Source organism: Cyrtonyx montezumae, unplaced genomic scaffold (genome assembly GCF_038088225.1).
Source record: "Cyrtonyx montezumae isolate F1298 unplaced genomic scaffold, pur_monq_1.0 scaffold_8, whole genome shotgun sequence".
NCBI lineage: Eukaryota > Metazoa > Chordata > Aves > Galliformes > Odontophoridae > Cyrtonyx > Cyrtonyx montezumae.
The window spans coordinates 65722950-65741804 of NW_027072089.1; the positions used below are offsets into that span (position 1 = coordinate 65722950).

Here is an 18855-nt window from a genome sequence, read left to right on the forward strand (position 1 = left end):
CGCTATTAAATACAAATATTGGGTGATAGTTTAGCTATTTCTACCATTCAATTAGTTTTTCCCAACTTGTCACATAAAAATTAGTTACTAAGTGCACATGCAAGAGAAAATTACTGTAGTCAAATGAATACAGATCTACCACCCAAAGAAATTCCACTATGCACAGTGACATTTCGGTCCAGTCTTTCTATGTTACACAAAGCTGTATTAATTAGGCCATTTTATTATAAAATTTCAGTTCATTTCAAAACATTAATTTCTGTCAGTTTTGGTTGTCAGGTCACTACTCTTTTGGCCTACAAATGCCAACTCACCCCTGCTCCTACTACATGCCTCTCACTTACAAACTGTTAACAGCTGAGAAGTTTTACTGCATGTTAAATGTGCATATATATATATACACACAGACACACACATGCTGATGAAACTATATCCTGTTCTGATCCTAAACTGGCAGGTAGTCTTGACAAACAGTGGGAGATTCTTGTGAAGAATGTGAGATTCCTTGCTTCTGTGTAGCAAAATTAATGAATACCTGTAAGACAAGAAAGAAATATGATTTTCAAAATAACAATATTTGAACTGAAAATCTGGAGACATGGCTGGTGATTTTTTTCAGTTGCTTTTCTGACACAAAAAAATAATCGTTTATGCTACGAGAACCCCTCTGGAGATGTTTTGTAAACTCCATATAGAAACCCTCTTCACCTCTCCAGCTAATGCAGAGGTTGATGAACTGTAAAAAACAACAGTAAAATGAGTTACTGGGAAATAATTGTTTTTATTTGCACTTGAAATAGGATTAGATAAAAGAGGCTTGCGAGCAAGACGTCCTTGCAGACAAGTTGTGCAGAGGCTTGCAACTTCTCAAATAAGAGAAATAAGATTCAGTTACAGAGTCTTACTGACAACTTGAACTTATGGATCTTAGACTTACTACACAGGCTAATTAACTTCTCTGCACTGTGAACAACTTCTATTAACTCCAGTGTAAATTCGGAGTTAATTACATATGTGATGCATGATACGAAGGGGGGTCACATTCAAGGGGGGACATGTATCATACAGTCTGGAAAGTCTGTAATCTCCAAGTACTTCAGCCAGCAAGGAAAGGAGGAGGGATGATGTGGTCAGGAATGGGAATTGGGATAAGAGGAAGTTGTGCCCTCAGATATTTTGAGACACTCTGTGGGGACTGGTACCCTGGAACCTCCCTTTATTTGAATAAATAAAGCTAAAGAGTATCCTATCTCTTTTTGGATAATGATAATTGACCAAGACTATAAGAGCAACATTTTTCCCAGCAATCATGACAGAGGAACTTGACCTCGCTGTTTCTATCAAACACCATCACATTGATGAAGGTCCGGATACTTCAAGGCAAAACTGTAGTTCTGAGCACTGCACAGTGTCTACTTAACAACTCACATGCCTCCTTTATTTATTTCATTTCATTTATTTCATTTCATTTCATTTCATTTCATTTCATTTCATTTCATTTCATTTCTTCTAAACAGATCTTACTACAGAAAGGCTTGTTTGCTTTTTAATCACACAACTATTTGACAGCAAGGAATGGATCAGAAGAGATGGTTATTCTTGATTCAAATGATCATATTCATATGCAAACAAACTTGGAGTGGATAATAAGGATGTTTGTTATTCAAGAGAGCTATTTTCTTGTTTAAAAGTGACACTCAGTTTGTCTTGGGGAGGAATCAATAGTAGGTGACTGAGGTGATGAATCACCATGAATAATGCAGAGAAGTAAGCTTGCTGATCATCAGGCTGAAAGCACCTTATATTCATCCATTCTGCGAACAGATAATTCAAAAGCTGGTAAAAGATTAGTACAAATCTGAATATTTCATTAATGATTTGCACAAGGGTAAAAGGAATAACTTCACTCAATTTATCATACAAAATTAATATTTTGACTAAGTGCAGCTTCTTCAGTTTGCAGAATGCATAACAAGAAGTTACATACAAGGATGCTCAAACACATCACAGACACTCAGAAATGTCATCCTCACTATTGTTCTCTTCTTCCTTCTGCCCAAATAGGATTTTGCAGTCACTAATAGCAAGATCTCTTCAGTCTGCTTGTGCATTTCTACTGTGCTCTATTGTGTACTGTGATACTGCAAAAGAAAACCCTCAAAGGAAAATGTCCTGTAAGCCTATGATTTACTGTGATTCACAGACTTGTTCAGTCTTTTGAAGGGTATTAATAGCATCTCAACTATTAGATTATGGAGGTGGCAGTTTGCAATCCCACCTTTTTATCCTGCACAAATCAGGTGTATTTAAGCAGTGATTATGCATGCATACCTCTGCCTTCTCATGCTGTTTTGTGCTCATCCACAGTGTAAGAGCAATAGGCTTAATGTGGTTACTGTGTAGACCTGAGATGGTCTGAAATTGCTAGAAAAGAAGAAAATACCTGCTCCAGTGTAGTTTGGCTAATTGAATAGTGTTTGATTTGGAGAAAAGCTTTGTAGTCCTCTAGGATTCTGAAGAGCTCAGCTAAGCATCCCTCACTTCGTGGGACATGGTACTCAAGCAAGTTAAGATGTTGTCCCTTAAAAGAAGCAAAAAACAAATAAAGGTAAGTACACATGATGGTGAAGCTGTGCTTTCTATAAGCAGACTGGTCTCGGTAGCCTCTCAATGCTGGTTAATACAAAAAGCATGAGCTTTTAAACAAGAATATATTTCATCTCCTTTGGTAGCAAAATGAAATGTTCTTACCCAAGAACACGTTTTAAGTTTTGAAATTACATTTTGTTAATTTAACAAAAGATATATAAATTTAGGACACAGAACTGTTCCTCACTGTTCCTTAGCACAGGAGCTAGCTGGACTCGCTGAGAGAGCTTTAAACTAGCTGTGACGGGGGAAGGGGATAAAACAGGGCTCACCAGTAAAGAGCCTAAGGAGGCTGTGCTGCAGAAAGGGGTGAGGCAGATGTCTCAGCTGAAGTGCATCTACACCAATGCACGCAGCATGGGCAATAAACAAGAGGAGCTTGAAGCCATTGTGAGGCAGGCTAACTATGACCTTGTGGCTATTACAGAAACATGGTGGGACCTCTCCCATGACTGGAGTACTGAGATTGATGGCTACAAGCTCTTCAGAAGGGATAAACAGGGAAGAAAGGGTGATGGCATAGCTCTCTATATTAAAGAGTGTTTTCATGTTGAAGAGCTTGAGGTTGGAAATGATAATGTAGAGTCCCTATGGATAAGGATCAGGGGGATGGTCTTTAGGAGTGACATCATGGTGGGGGTCTGTTATAGACCACCTAGTCAGAATGAAGAAATAGATGAGGTGTTCTACAAGCAACTAGTAGATGTTGCACGATGGCCAGCACTTGTTCTCATGGGGGACTTCAACTTCCCTGACATATGCTGGAAATATAATACTGCGCAGAGGAAGCAGTCCATGAGATTTCTAGAGTGTGTGGAAGATTACTTCCTGACACAGCTGGTGCATGAGCCTACCAGGGGAGGTGCCTTGCTAGACCTGCTCTTCACTAACAGAGAAGGACTAGTAGGAGATGTGAAGGTTGGGGATTGTCTTGGCCAGAGTGACCATGAAATGGTGGAGTTTGCTATTCTGGGTGATGTCAAGAGGGTGACTAGCAAAACTGCTACCTTGGACTTCCGGAGGGCAGACTTTGACCTGTTCAGGACACTTGTTGCAAGGGTCCCTTGGGACTCGCTCCTGAGGGGTAAAGGGGTCCAGGAAGCCTGGATGCTCCTCAAGATGGAAATCTTAAAGGCACAGGAGCAGGATGTCCCGGAGTCCCGTAAGTCGAGCCGGAGGAGAAAAAGACCAGTGTGGATGAACCGGGAACTTTTGCTGAGACTCTGAGAGAAAAGAAGAGTCTATGTCCTCTGGAAGATGGGACAGGCTACTTGGGGAGACTACAGAGAACTGGCCAAGATTTGCAGGCAGGAAGTTAGAAATGCAAAAGCCCAGCTTGAACTTAGACTGGCTACTGCAGTGAAGGAGAACAGGAAATCCTTTTACAAATATATTAGCAGCAAGAGAAGGAGGGGAGGGGAGGGGAGGGAAGAAATAAGAATATGTATATTTCAAAATTCATATTTAGTGTGCATATGCATGCACATTATATATATATGAATACATACAATCATGTATAAACACATATGCAAACAGGTTCATAGCTAAAGTATTCATTTTTTCATATTTTTTTTTCCAAATCAAAGATAAAGTGTTAAAAAATAAAAATTAGGAATTAAAGGTCTTTGAAGTCTGATTACTGTAGGTCTTGAGGAAGGCTCTATATCAAATAAAAGAATTTCATTAAAGACTGAGATTTTCCATTTGTGAACCTTATCAGAAACTAATCAAAGTATAAGTTCAACTTGGTCAGCAATAAAATCAAAATGAAATTATTACTCAGAGAAAGGACCTATATATGTATGCTGACTAAATTACTTTGGAATTTATTTAATCAATATTACAAGTCAGATTTGTAAGAATCGCTTAATAAGAAAATGAAAGAGATGCTCATGCATTCTTTCTTCAGAAAAGTCAATGTATCTAAACACATATAAACATCATTCTTATCAGCCCGCACTTAATCTTGCCATACAATAATTACTATAATGAGGAATTTTAACTGTACCTTAAACTGTACTCCAGGAAAATGTAGTTTCAGACAGTCCAAAATCATTCCTTGATTGCTTATTTCTTTGCTAAGCCAAACTTTGACAGAATAGCCATCTCCAAACCTGAAAACAAAATGCAGAAATATAGACTCATTTGTCTACACCATGAAGGCAGGAAGAAGATCTGTTTCAATTAATTTTCCTGTAATTATTATGGCAAATAAAACTGTGTTTAACTATTTTACTCTTGAACAGTAGGCAATAATTTAAATGAGAAAGTTGTTAAATTAATGATAACAAACAGAAACAAACAAGAAAAACAAATTTTGTTATCCCTAGGTTTTAATTACAGTACTAAGTTTCATTATACAACGTACCATACATTAACTGAAGCATGCATTAATTATGACACTGAAAAACAAAACAAAACAACAACAAAAACCTATGAAGATTATCTATCATAAATCTTTTAACAAAAATCCTTTATTTTAACTTTCCTAATGATGCTACACTTTAAACCTTTTAACGAAGCAACCCAGATCTTCCTGTCAGCAAATGTGAGTATGTTTTTGCACATAACACAAAGTAAACAGTTATTCAGAAATGGCAAAGTTAACAAATATTCCTAAGCTCTATGGCCACACAATTTGTCTCACAGAATAATTTAGGAAATGAATTTCTCTCTCAATATACACATGATAAAAGTTAAGTACAGACAATCTAACCAACACATTATTTTTCACTTGATTTACTTGCTGCTAATCTATATAACTGAGCAAGTTCCAATAAACCTATCAACACTGTAATGGCAACAAGAGCCTCATGTATGTTTAAGTGACAGAAGTCATTCAGCACAGGTTCAAGGGATTTCACTCCCCTGGCTCCACACTACTCCCATTCCCATAACTAATGGAAAGGCAGAGTTGGGAGGAGGACAAGGAGCTCTGGAGTTCTGGCTGCAAGTCCACATCCTCCTAGGAACCCATCACTTCCTCTGTCTTCCCGCTCCAGCACTCCCACATCCTTCATGGCAATGTTATTTCACTTCTTTACCCCCCAGCTGCACTCAATACAAAATAATTTACTCTAGTTCTTGTGTTTGTAGTAACTTTCCTCCTTTTCATCCATGCCAATGGCCCTTGCTGGCTACAACTGTCTTATTCACAGTAGTGTCTGAGTCAAGTGGGTCTGGGCAGGAATGAAGCACATTTTCACATGATCAAACCTCCGTGGCGCTATGGTGCTGCTCTTCTCAAATACAGAAATTAATGTCTACAGAATCTCAGTCAAAATGTAACAAAAATAGTATGGGCTATTTGGAGATGTTCAGCCACTAAGTAACTTTCAGCTGAACACTTCATATGAAGCACCTTACATCTCTCATCAACAATGCACATACAGCAATGTAATGGGTTTAACTTCTATTTTGTGAGGTACCAGAGTCTCCATTATTTTAAAGCTTTTGATTGTTTTGTCTTTCACTTTTTTTTTTTTGTTTTGTTTTGTTTTGTTTAAGTTGGTTGGGATTTTTTACTTGTTTTTAGTCGAATACAACCATGGAACCGTTTGAAATATAGTAAGGAGATCTAATCCTGATGCAGTTCTGCTTGTTCCTTCTTAAGAGACAATCAGAATTAAATTCTCTCCAGGCCAAGCTGCAGGGTACCAGCCGATCACTGCCAGTGTGACCTGACAAATGAATGGTGGATCTCTAATTAAATCTCTAAAATGCATGGCATCATCCCTGCAAAACACGTGTGACAATAAAAAATATATTACAAGGAAGGATACAGTTAACAAGACTATTCAATTCAGATGACAGCCAACTTGAGGCAATACTTTAAAGAGATCATTGATTCTGTTTTTCAATTTTCTGGCATTTCTGGCCATCCACTGTTGAATCACAGTTTGAAAAATGCTGGCTTATGAAGGTATTCAGTGGTCTCATAAAATGAAATTGTTTCATGCAATACAGTTTTCAAAGAAAATAAATCAAAATTCTGATTAGCATAGACTAATGAGCCTGTGCAACTGTTTTTAATTCTAAATTGTGAATGGCAAAAACACCAGCACAGTACAAAGATAAAGCTTTAAAAGATTACTCTTTTCTTCTGTCCAGTCAAATTATGATGCTTCTATATCTTGATTTTGTAATTCATTTCAACACAACAACTCCCTATACAGGGTAAGCTGACCAGAAATAAACATTTCCCCTTGCTATAATCACCAAGATACTTCCAGTAGCAAACTGAGGCAATGGAAATTGAGTTGATCTTTTTTTTCTTTTTTTTTTTTTGCACTACATTTTCCTTTCTGAATCAGACAATATAATTAATTCAGTAACCCAAATTGGAATTACAGAGTAAAACATAATCTGGTTTGAAAAGCTCTGTTAGGATTGAACCTTTAACACCTAATAGTTCAAAACCTATGTAGGGAAACATTACCATGAAAATGGCATAAGTTGAGCCACCACAACTGTTCAGCGGTCATCTGTTGCAAAAGAATCACAATTTCTTATCACCATTTCTTCAAAGCCATTCAAGGAAGATATTTCCCATTGCTAATTTCTACCACATTACTTTAACATCACCTGTGTTTTTATTTGTGTATATATACACAGAGAAACAAACACATATTCTAACTGAAATATTTTTCCTCTCAGTCATTCCTCTTTTCTCTTTCAGCCAAAATAATTGTTTAAACTTGTCTTTGTTTCTATGGGTACTGAGTGTTTTAACTACTGCAATGCCACCTTGAGACCAAAACAAACATCTAAATTGCCCACTTGAGTTTAAACTGGTGTATGCATGTAAGCATGAACTTAGTAAAGACTAAAAAATGCATCCAACTGCTCCACACCTATAATTGCATAGGCCTTCAAGCTCATTGAGCCACTCAAATATAAAGGGAAAAAAACAAAGAGCACAATATGGCAAGAAGGACTGGAATTATTTCCATATCAGGATTTACAAAATAGGCTAAATCTCTTCAGATGACTGAGTGGTAAATGGTGTTTTATGACTGGCCTAGACAATACAATTAAGGAATACTTCTCAATTCTCCTTTGTCTGTTTTTCATGCAAGAATAGGGGGTATCAAATTGAATTAGAGGGAAGGCAATACAAATTCAGTAAGAGGAAGTAATTTTCTGTACAGCACACAGGAAAATTGTAGCACTCATTGACACGGGATGCACTGGTTGCCAGAATATGACATGAGTTGAATAAGAGATCAGGGAAATTCAGATGGGGAAAAATCCACTAAAATCACTTCTATCTTAGGAATTCTCTAAGTAGAAAATTACTGAAGGCTGGTTAAGTAGTGTAGAAGTGTATCTCCATGTGTTTATCTTTTCCTTGGACTTTCTCTCCTGGCCACATTTTAGAGAGTGGTTATACTGTGTTAGAGTGGTCTGAAGTATGACCTAGTATCTGATTGTAAGAAATAAAGCAGAGATCTGCCTGGGCTAATTGCCCAAATGGTTTCCCTATTCTGAGTATTCCCTATTCACACTCTTTCCAAATTCCTAATCCAAAACTGCTGAAAGAAACTTCAGCAAAACACGAGCATGGCCTTATTTCCTAATTCTCAATGAATAAGCAAAGCATCAGAAGTTATAGAACAAATATATATGTGTGTTTCTATATATATATGTTTATTAGCATATACATCAAAAAATTACAGCTCCCCAAAAGTTTACCGGTGGAAATATACTGTGCATACTTTATGCATGCAGTAGTCTGATTGATCAAAAGATTACTCCAAAATGGCATCACTGAATAACAAAAAAATAATAAAAAGAACATTGCCACTTAACATCTGAAAAGAACTGCATCTTTCAGAATATATGCCATAAATCAAAGTAGGGGAATAATTTGTTACTGTGCTGTGTTCCACAAGGCTTCAATTTGCATTCATTTGCAAACAGAGAAGGCTCTACTTTTTGTAAAGTCTCAATGAAACAAGCTAACTTAGTTATTCAAGTATGATAATTCAGGCACAGGATACAGATTCAGGTCATTTCCCTCTAGAAAAATGTACAAATTAAAAAGAGAATAAAACTTAAAAAGCATTAAAAACAAAAACAACCCAAAAATTTGGGAAAAAAAAAGACTAAAGTGAAATAAAATTAACTATGACAAATACAGAACAATCCATGGTAATCTTCAATCAGAAAATAAACATAATAATTTTATCTGTTAAGTGGCAGATAAATACAATATCTAGGAAATAAAAAAAAAAAGGTTTCTAAATGTAAGGTAAGTAAAACAGTTGTTTTAATTTTTAAAACATTAACATAAAATACAAAAATAATCTCACTTGTAAAATACAAATTCTTCCTGCATTATTCAGAACAACCTCAGTGCTGCTGAACAAACAAAAAAAAACTTAATTAGATACAATAACAGCTAACTTATAAAATCTGTCTTCCATGTACTATTCATAGATCGTTTCATCTTCTTTTAATTGATTATGATTTTTCCATGGTAACAATAGAAACATTAGAAGAGCTATTAAAACAACAAGTAACACTGGTTCAATAGCATTGTACATGCATTTTCGTTCATACACTCTTCAGACTTATCTTTCAAGCTGCCAAAAGTTAATTTCTGAATTCAACAATATTATTGCCATAACTGCAAGAGTCTCAAATTATGAAAAATGCAGAGCACAAGGTTGCCTTGCTCTCTGAATTTAGACATTTAAATACTTCGGCATTATTCCAAATATGTCATAAGAATCTCTAAAAACTCTCATTTATTAGATGTTCTTATGTAGACAAAATCTGTCCCTGCTCAAATGCACGTATGTGTTTGCGCATACAGGCAAGTATTAGAGATCTGTTACATTTATTACACATTGCATTATGTGAGAAATAGGAACAGCAGCACTGTAATTATATGCAAGGCTGATGGTACAGGCTACAAAGAATCAGAATTGTTGTCCACCAGAACTCTACAATCAAATTGTAGAAGGAAGTAATGTTATCTGTGTCGCTGTCAGTTTTTAGCTCCTTTGTTGTTTTTTTGTTTGTTTGTTTTTAACAAAAAAATTAACCACAGGATATCACTCACTAAAAATGTCTACTAATGATTCCATCAACACTTCAATTTGAAATGATATATCAAGTTAAAAAACAAAAACTAGAATGAAAGCCAGCTGTAATATTCACATTTAAACCACTGGTGTATTTGCATTATTGCGTAAGCTCTGGCTGCATCATCATAAAGCATCCCTTCTGGAAATCCCTATCGTGAATAGTTTACAAGACAAACTGAAGGTACCTGCTCAGATAAGTGGCTTTATGTACTGTAACATCTGAAAGGTGTTGCAGATAAAATTCCAGGTTGCTGAGAAAGTGTGTCATGTTTCTGGTGAGTGAGAATAGCACTATGGAAGTAAATCTCTTACTAGCCTACCACTGCACTGTGCGTAATCTGTGTTAACTCACTCAGACCACATTTTTCAGTACAGCTTTCCTATCCTGTTAAATGGGTAGGAAGAGAAATCAACTAACTATTACTCAGACAGGACAACTAAAGGAGGAAAAGGATTTTAAAGTTATATAACTTTTTTCTTCAAGCTTTCCCTTGGAAAGGTAAACTAGTATTACATGAATACACAGGTATCCATGTAATCCACAATCCACTACCTTAATATATTTTTCATGGACTGAAGGAATTTATGCTTTCTAACAACATGAATAAAGACTATATTTTTGACTGTCATTACTTTTATATTTTACAGCAAGTAGGAAAGGCAATGCTAATACGTATGTTAGTTTAATAACACTGTTTCCCATGAAGACTGAAATATTAATGAGATCTTTCATTCTCTCTTCTCCATTTAGGAGGGTCCACACATGAGAGTTATCTTGAGAAAATCAATAAAATATTCTTAATCAACCTTCTAAAAAAATCTTAAATAGTAAATAGCTTGGCAACACATTTTCCATTCTAACTCTGCTATAACAAACAGATTAATTGCTGGGTAATTTAATCAGAAGGCTTGCTGATACAATTCGAGCAATGACTTGATATGTGTCCAGTGCTTGAAAAGCTGGTGTGGGTTATTTAGCTATAAGAAGTCTGTCCAGATGGCCCTAGAATGAAGAATGGCATTCAAAATGTTGTTCTCAGAGGGCTGGCCAGCTGCATCTAACATGGAAATGCTTCTGTGAGTTTTTAGAATAACATTAAGTATAATGGAGAATACTGGAGAGAGCATTTAAACGTAATCCATTCACAATTTAGAATAATTGATTCACTTGGCAGAAGTCAACGGAAATTATGTTCTAACAGACACAACTGCTAACACATCCATCTCATACAAGCTACATCTAATAACTAAGATGCTACCCTTTTGGATATTACCCTTCAGTTCATCCTTTCCAGCTAACACCCCTTTTGGCATTATTCAGGAATACTCCATCTGCAACAAAAACCTCTTTTAAAGTGTAACACTTATACTTCCAAGAAATACTTGAAGGTACTTTAAATCTGTATAAACATAGAAAAATATAGTGAGGGACTAACAGTTGGGAGAAGAAACTCAAATATATACAATTGTAGTGAGGAGACAATTTTGGATGAGCATTTTGTAACAAGCTTGCACAAGAGCTGAAAAAATAAATCAAGTCTCACACATTAGAAGCAGCATGTGTCACTTTTTATATTCCTATTAAGCTTTTTATGTTTCACATTAGCATCTTCCTGGAGCTCATCCATACTCTTCAAAGCAGAATTTTGTACTGCCTTCTGAAAAACCTGTATTCAGTCCAAGACAGGCTTTTGCTATCTGCCAAGGGCTGAAAGTGTGCTGAGAGAAAAAGCTGTAGTAGCTGAAAAAGCAGTAGGGCATGACCATAGTAACCACAGTAACTAATGACTAAGCTTACACAGTAACTAATGGCTAGGCTTGACTAAGCATAAACAATAGTAGCTGTAGAAGGAAGCAAAAGAAAATGTGGCCATACGGGGTTGGTAGAAAAGTTAGGGACAGACCCTAAGAGGCGTAGCCATGGAAGAAGATATAAGGAGATGTACGGGACAATAAAAGCAGAACTTTTGCCACACCACATTGGTGCAGTTTCTTTACGTCAGGCAGCACCAGCACCGTATAGTTCCCAGGCTTGTCGGTGCAACAACAGAAAGTTGAATCCTTGAAACTTCCCACCACAGCAAAGAACAAAATTTATCAGGGCCCCAAGGAAGACCCATTTAAGTCTTCATCAAACATCCGTCAGAAAGTTGATCATAATGGACTAGACTGGTATTAAAGGAAAAGCAAACAAAACCATTTTGAGAGTTTCCATCAGGACAGACAGAATCCCCAAGAAGAGGAGAAAGATGTAATGTTAGGACACAGCAAGATTTGAAATAGGAAAAAAAAACTAAGGACTGTTAATATTATCATATAAAATATCAAAATGTTCTTCTACTGTAATTTCTTACAATGAGAGATACATTCTATGACAAATAAAATCTATATGAAATTCTCTTTTGTTTAAATTTTTATACAGTATTTTACATTTCTCTCATTCAATAAAGGCTAAATGAGGTAACTTTATTTTTAAAATACTTTTACAAATTAATTTATAGAAAGAAATTGAAAATACACTAAAGATATTTACTTTTAAGAATGAAATAAATAATGAGTTTTAAAATCTAACACACACAAAAACAACACATGATACTCTACAACTACTGTCACCATTAATTTATTTTGTTACAATTCCTGCCTGTATATAAGTATGTATATAAGTACATTGCCAGTATAATTAATCCATACACAGCACACAAAAGCACCATCAAGTAATAATTTTTAAGGTATGAGTAATTTAGATTAAATCAGGTGATGGAAAGTTAGGTTTCCTTATGTTTTCCATCATTTTGTTACTTCCATTGCTTCACAGAATTGTTTTGCTAAATAAAATGTAAAGCAATGTGAAAAGTCAGTAAAGTAGTAAGAATAGATATACAAATGCTAATGCAGGAATACATTGAAAAATAAAATTAATCACCAATGACCTGTGGAGGTGAGTGTTAAGGAATACATTCCTTGGCTGGCAGATGTTTTCCAAACAAAAGGTTTAGAAATCATGGACTGCCACTTTAGAAGGAATAAAGTTTTTCTCTACATAAGTGTATAACACAGGACAGTTACTTTACAGAGACAGAAAGAAAACTGAAAGGTAGAAAAAAAGAATCAGAACTAGAAGTTTTTCAAGATGTTCACAGATGAAGTAGAAAGTGAGAAAATGAAAAGATTATTTCAATTCAATGATTTAGAGTAATAACAAAATAATCCTGCCTTTCTTCCCTATCTAATGCAGTCGTCCAATAGCATATCTGAAAATTGTCTTAAAATAAGTTTGGAAGGTGAATTACACAGAAGTAAGATGACCTTATTTATTAGATGCTTGAAAATCTGGGATCTATGTTGGAGAACTGAATGGTCAGGTAAAGAAAACCACAGTTGGGAGCTCTATGTGGAAGGAAGTTAAGAAGTGAAAGCAGCAAAATAATAGAATAAGGACACTCTTTGGTTTCTTTCATAACTTATTAAAAGTTTTCAAAAAAAAATAAGAAAGAAAAAAAGGAAAGAAAGGAAAAGGGAGGGAGGGAGGGAGGGAGGGAGGGAGGGAGGGATACATATATATCATTATGCATACAATGATTTTATATCCATAACAGATATAAAATCATTGTATACATAACGATTTCAAAAAATAATTATTCTGAATAATTATTCTGAATAATTATATATGGTTTTAAAGTTATAATTACAGTAACTACCAAACATGACCTTGATTTCATTTTGTTGAGCTTAAAAGAGGAGGAGACACAGCTTTGGTTTCTGCATGGCTGACTTATGAATGCCTGGATGTCCTCAGAATTAATTTGAAGATACCTTCTACGTGTCATATAGTTATTAATCTGCACTGATTTTCTTTCTATGATCTGAAAGAGGTACATCCACAAAGAGAGTATAGCAAACAACTATAAAAAACAGAGAAACAACTGCCTTATTGATATGAACATGAATGCTTTGAGTATGTTTACAATCATAGAATCATTAAGGTTAGAAAAGGCCTCTAAGATCATCTAGTTTAACTGTCAATCCATCACCACCATGCCCACTAACCGTGTCCCTCAGTGTCACATCCATATATTTCTTGAACACTTCCAGGGATGGTGACTTCATTTCCAGTGCACTACCACTCTTTCTGATAACAAATTTCTCCTAATATCATACCTGTATCTTCCCTAGCACGACTTAAGGCCACTACTTATTGTCCTATCACTAGTTACCTGGAAAGGAGGCTGATGTCTCACTATGTCTTATTCCCTGAAAAAATCAATAAAAAATGTTGCCAAAGGAAAGTATCAGGGGAGGTATAACAGTGACAGTTACTGAGAAGATAATGGTGAACCTAGCACTTGTGGAATGTCCCTTTTCAAGGTCAAGCAGACCCCAACTTTTTTCACCAACCAGTTAATAAATCTGAAAGTCTATGTTGCCATTAAAACAAAGAAAGAAAACAAGCAAACAAACAAACAAACAAACAAAGCAAGGAAAGAGCTTATTAGTATAAGTTTTTCAGGTCTGTCATGTCAGTGGAGGTAGAAAGCAAGTGTCTGTAGTTCTATCAAAAATAAGTCATAAAACTCTATAGAAAGTGAAGGACCAAAAGCCACAAACGCCCTTCTGAAGGTACAAAAAGTTTTCTGAGATACAGGTTGCCTTATAATCACTGCAGAGCCTAATTTCTGTAGAGTTTGCTTATTTGCACTTAAGAATGCTAAGTGCTGAGCTTGTACAAATCAGCGAGTCATTGCTGCTTGTAAACAAGTTATGTCATTTTACACAGCTGGCTGTCTGGTTCCCATAAAAGTTTTGCTTATTGCTAAAAGTAAATGTTCTATCTATAAATTGCAGCAGTTCTTTCCTCAGCTTCTGGTGTTTTCTTTATGGTGAATTGAGCCCAATCTCTAAATAAACAACTTCATTAACAGATGTTAAATTAACTTGTGAGAAAAGAAGAAGCAGAAGAGAGGCTCATCTACAACAGGAAAAGAAAACCATACAAAAAAATATACAAAATTATCAGTGAATTCACTAGGAGACAACAGTGGTTCAGAATGCATTGTCTTACTGGCTGATGACCCACCAAGTGCTTTTTCCTTTTCTTTTCTTACAAGAAATTATCACTGGGAATCAAAGGGTATCCAATAACATCACAGAACGTTGAAATCTCATAATGCATTTCTCAGGTTGAGTGCAGAAGTGCTTCTTTAAGATACAGATCTGCCTTTTTCAATTACCAGTGTAGATTATAAAGCACTGTAGCAAAGACCTCTGTCAATTTAGCTAGCTAAGATATCCTAATTAGCTCCTTTTTAACTTCACTGAAGATAGGAAAATAAAGATGTGCTCAGCAGTCATAAGTGTTCATGCCTTGGCACTATTACAATATCTAGCCAGCTCTTGCATTGAATGTAGCTACAGAAAATTCAGTGGTGATATATAATACCTGTTTTTAATGTGCTGGGGAGAGCCAAGACACTTTAACCTTCCATTCACCATAATAGCAAGTCGTGAGCAGAGAGCTTCACATTCTTCCATACTACAAAGTACAGTGGAAAAACAAAAAGGGATTAAAACAGGATGAGTGAAAATAGTGAACACTGTATATATATATATATATATATATATAAAACTTAAAATGGAAGAAATCTATAAAGCTACAAAAACAGGTATGCAAAACCTTTGGCTTTAAAGGAAACAGTTCAAACTGTAGCCCTCATCAGTACATACCAAAAGATATAACCACATTACAGCTAGAAGAAAGCCTCAAAACTGAATTTATGTTGTTAGTCCAGATTTAGTTCAAAAATTCTGGCTGCAATACAAATGTTTTATTACTACAGGTCAATAAATACGTGGTAGGCAGTCTCAAATATGTCACTGATGTGGGATCATGAACTCTGTTGTTCCCTGTAATACATGTTTAAGGTCATTCGGAGCTAATGGACGGAGAGGAACAAAGTAAATTTGCTCAACTTGCCTATTGCATAACACATGACCTCAAAAAGGAAAGTTATCCTTAGCCTGATTGCAGGATAGAAGAAGTTGCAATGCACTACAATTCAAAATAGAATTTAGAACATGGAAATGCAGCTGAATAATAAAAGCCAGATTCTGTTACATGTGACTACTTCAGATTAAAAAGAATAACTTTGACTTGTAAAGCTTAGTGCAGATGGGTTACCCTTCTACATATTACATATAATTTTGTGAGCATTTCTTCAAAACCATTGTTTTAGACAGGATATCAGTCAGGAAGTATTCATCAAAGAATTGTCTTCTCAAAGAGAAGTTAAGGTTGTGTGATGTTAGTGCAATTCACTCTGCTCACTCTCCATCCTCTCTGAGAAAGCTAGAGTCTTGTGTGTGCAGTCCAAATTATAGCACTTTTACTGGAAAAGCGTTGAGATTAAGTGCTCCTTAGAATAATTTTCTTAAAATGGGACAGGAGAAGGGTGAGAACTGACCAACCACAAGCCACTACATTTGAGGGACATGGGGAGATGGCTAATGCATCTTCCCACAAAGCAGGAAGATAGCTGTGTCATTCTAGCATTCAGTAGTTTCTAATGATCCCCTCAGCATAACATTTCCCAGTCGTGGCAAAATAACACAAAATAAGGCCTGTATAGTCAATTAATATAAACTCATTATTCTCCTGCCTCAAAACAAACAAACAAACAAACAAACAAACAAAACTAACAAGTAAGTAGACCTCAAAAATTAATCTTTACCCAGGATACCATCTCTATTCCTCCATGCATTTATTTGCTGATATGCACAAAGATTCATTTAATAAGAAAAAACATTTTACTTATGCAAGTAGCCTTTGATAAATTTTCAAATAAATCTTCAGTGTCCTTCAGCAAATGCTATAAGATAATTTCTGCAACATGATACAAAAATGCCCTATTAATTAGAAATGAGATGTGTACATTATCGCTTTACTTCTAACTACTTCAACCAGAAGTCATTCATTTGTAGAGCTAAATGAGCAATTAGTAACAATTTATTTGATGAATTTATTTATTTATTTTTCCTGCTCACAGCATGTTAATAATGAGACCACAGAGCTCTTCTATTTAGCTGGCTTTTGACAACAAAGGTTTCTTAACCTGGACTGAAAAGTCAAACCACAGTTCCCTGAAGATGAATCATATTAATTTACATTGGATGACTTCTGTTCCCTAAGTGACTGAGCTGCTAATCACTTTGGGAACAAATACAAGATTGTGATTTTGAAGATTCATTTTCCACAAACAGGTGGTTGGGTTTTTTTGTTTGTTTGTTTGTTTTCAGGAATAATGTACCATACGTGTACAGGGAAAATAAATATACATTCTGAGAACATCTGAAAAATTTAACAACATCTAGCAAACATTGAAGGAAGTTTTGCTGCATACTGTTATCAGTTCATCTGCTCTTCAAATTTCATTTGGTCAAAACAGTGCATTGGAGTCTTTATTAATTAATTCTGTCCTTTCTGGTCATGTTTTCATGACCTGTTTCCTCAGTCAAAGAAATTTCACATATACCTACTATACTATATTCCCTAAAGAAATATGTAATATTTCATTATATTGTAGAAGTTACAAAACAGTTCAGATGCTTTCTCCATTCAAATGATGTACCAATATCTATTTCAAAGATTTGACATGATATATAATTTAGATACAATCTTTCAAGAAGACAGGGTCAATCCTTCCATTTCCATCTTTGTATACAGTGAAGAGCTGATGTATCTGTCTTTAGTGCGTCATGGCATACTCTTTCTATACAATCACACAAAATAAAATCATCAATAAGATCAGAAGATGGCTTTACATTCCCATCTATGTTTCTAAGAATTTTAGAAGTAGGCAACTGCAAAAGGATAACTCTTTTGTTCCAAATGAGAAGAGATATTGTAACACTGAAAGGAAAGTGCAGAGGAGAAGGGAGCATTTGGTACAACGTTCTGCCTATAGTATCCTTGAGTCAGCCTACAGTTCAGCTTTCATGAGTAGGAAGGAATTGCCATAAAATGACAAAAAATACCCTGAGTTTCTCACACAGTGGTGAGCACACCTTCAGAGTATTCTATTTTTCCTTCATATGATAACAAGTGAGGAAACTAAAAAAGGAATATACTGGCAGCTGAAATAAGGGTCTCACCTGTGGGATGTCAGCACAGCTGCACAGCCATCCTGAACTTCTTTTGAAATGGTTTTCCAAAGGTAGCGTTTAGAGCAAGGATCCATCCCAGAACTTGGCTCATCCTACAGGAAAAATGAAAGTAATTATACAGCAATATGGGCAAAACACTGTTCCACCAGTTCAGCATGGAAAATGAACAGAATTTACACATAGTTGTCTCTCCAAAAAAAAAAAAAACAAAAAAACCCACAACTACATTTTCAGGAAACTGCTAAAAGACACCTTGACTCATATTTTGCTCCAGCACATGTACATTCATCATCTTCTTTACAAAGTTCTGTGTATATACGTAGTTACAGGAGAGACTTACAGAAGAAATAATTAAACCTTATTTTCAGAAGTCATTATCTTTCACTACAAAACTAGGGAGAAGGAAAAATTTCAAGTTGTATTTAATACTTATACGATTTCATAATGAATGTCAGCACCTGCCTGGATGGTATGGGCTTGGCTAATGTATTTGCATCATGGACTCCTTAACTGAAACTTGAAAGCAAAGCTCTCAAGAACCAAAGCTAAATAATCCCATCTGATGCTGATTTTCGTGTTTAGCTAACAATGACAGAGGTGTAAAGAAATTCAGTTCAATCTTTTATCTGTTGAGAAGTAACAAAGCAAAGGTAAAAAGAACTAAAAACAGTAATATTGCCCTGGACACTTCCATTGATGGGACATCCACAGTTGCTCCAGGCAGCCTGAGCCAGTGCCTCACCATCCACCCACAGAGAAACAAATTTCCTCCTAATGTCTAATCTAAACCTCACCTCTTTCAATTTCAAGTCATTTCCCCCTGTCCTATCACTATCAGACTATGTAAAAAGTCAGCCTCCCTCTTGTTTATAATTCCCTTTTAAGTACTGGAAAACTACAATAAGGTCCCCCCAGAGCATTGTCTTTCCAGGCTGAACAAGCCCACATCCCTCAG

At 35.6% G+C, this 18855-nt stretch overlaps 1 protein-coding gene across 1 annotated transcript in view; it reads right to left on the reverse strand.

Moving 5' to 3' along the window:
• Window positions 1–293: 293 nt before the first annotated feature.
• Window positions 294–18855, reverse strand: part of ABCA13 (ATP binding cassette subfamily A member 13) — a 162663-nt gene continuing 144101 nt past the window's right edge. Inside the window, exons 51-55 of the mRNA XM_065753646.1 lie at window positions 17889–17992; window positions 15181–15273; window positions 4658–4763; window positions 2444–2581; window positions 294–535 (exon numbers count right to left, since the gene is read on the reverse strand). Coding sequence (XP_065609718.1) covers window positions 446–535; window positions 2444–2581; window positions 4658–4763; window positions 15181–15273; window positions 17889–17992 — 531 coding nt within the window. The 3' untranslated portion in view covers window positions 294–445. The remainder of the gene's footprint in view (window positions 536–2443; window positions 2582–4657; window positions 4764–15180; window positions 15274–17888; window positions 17993–18855) is intronic.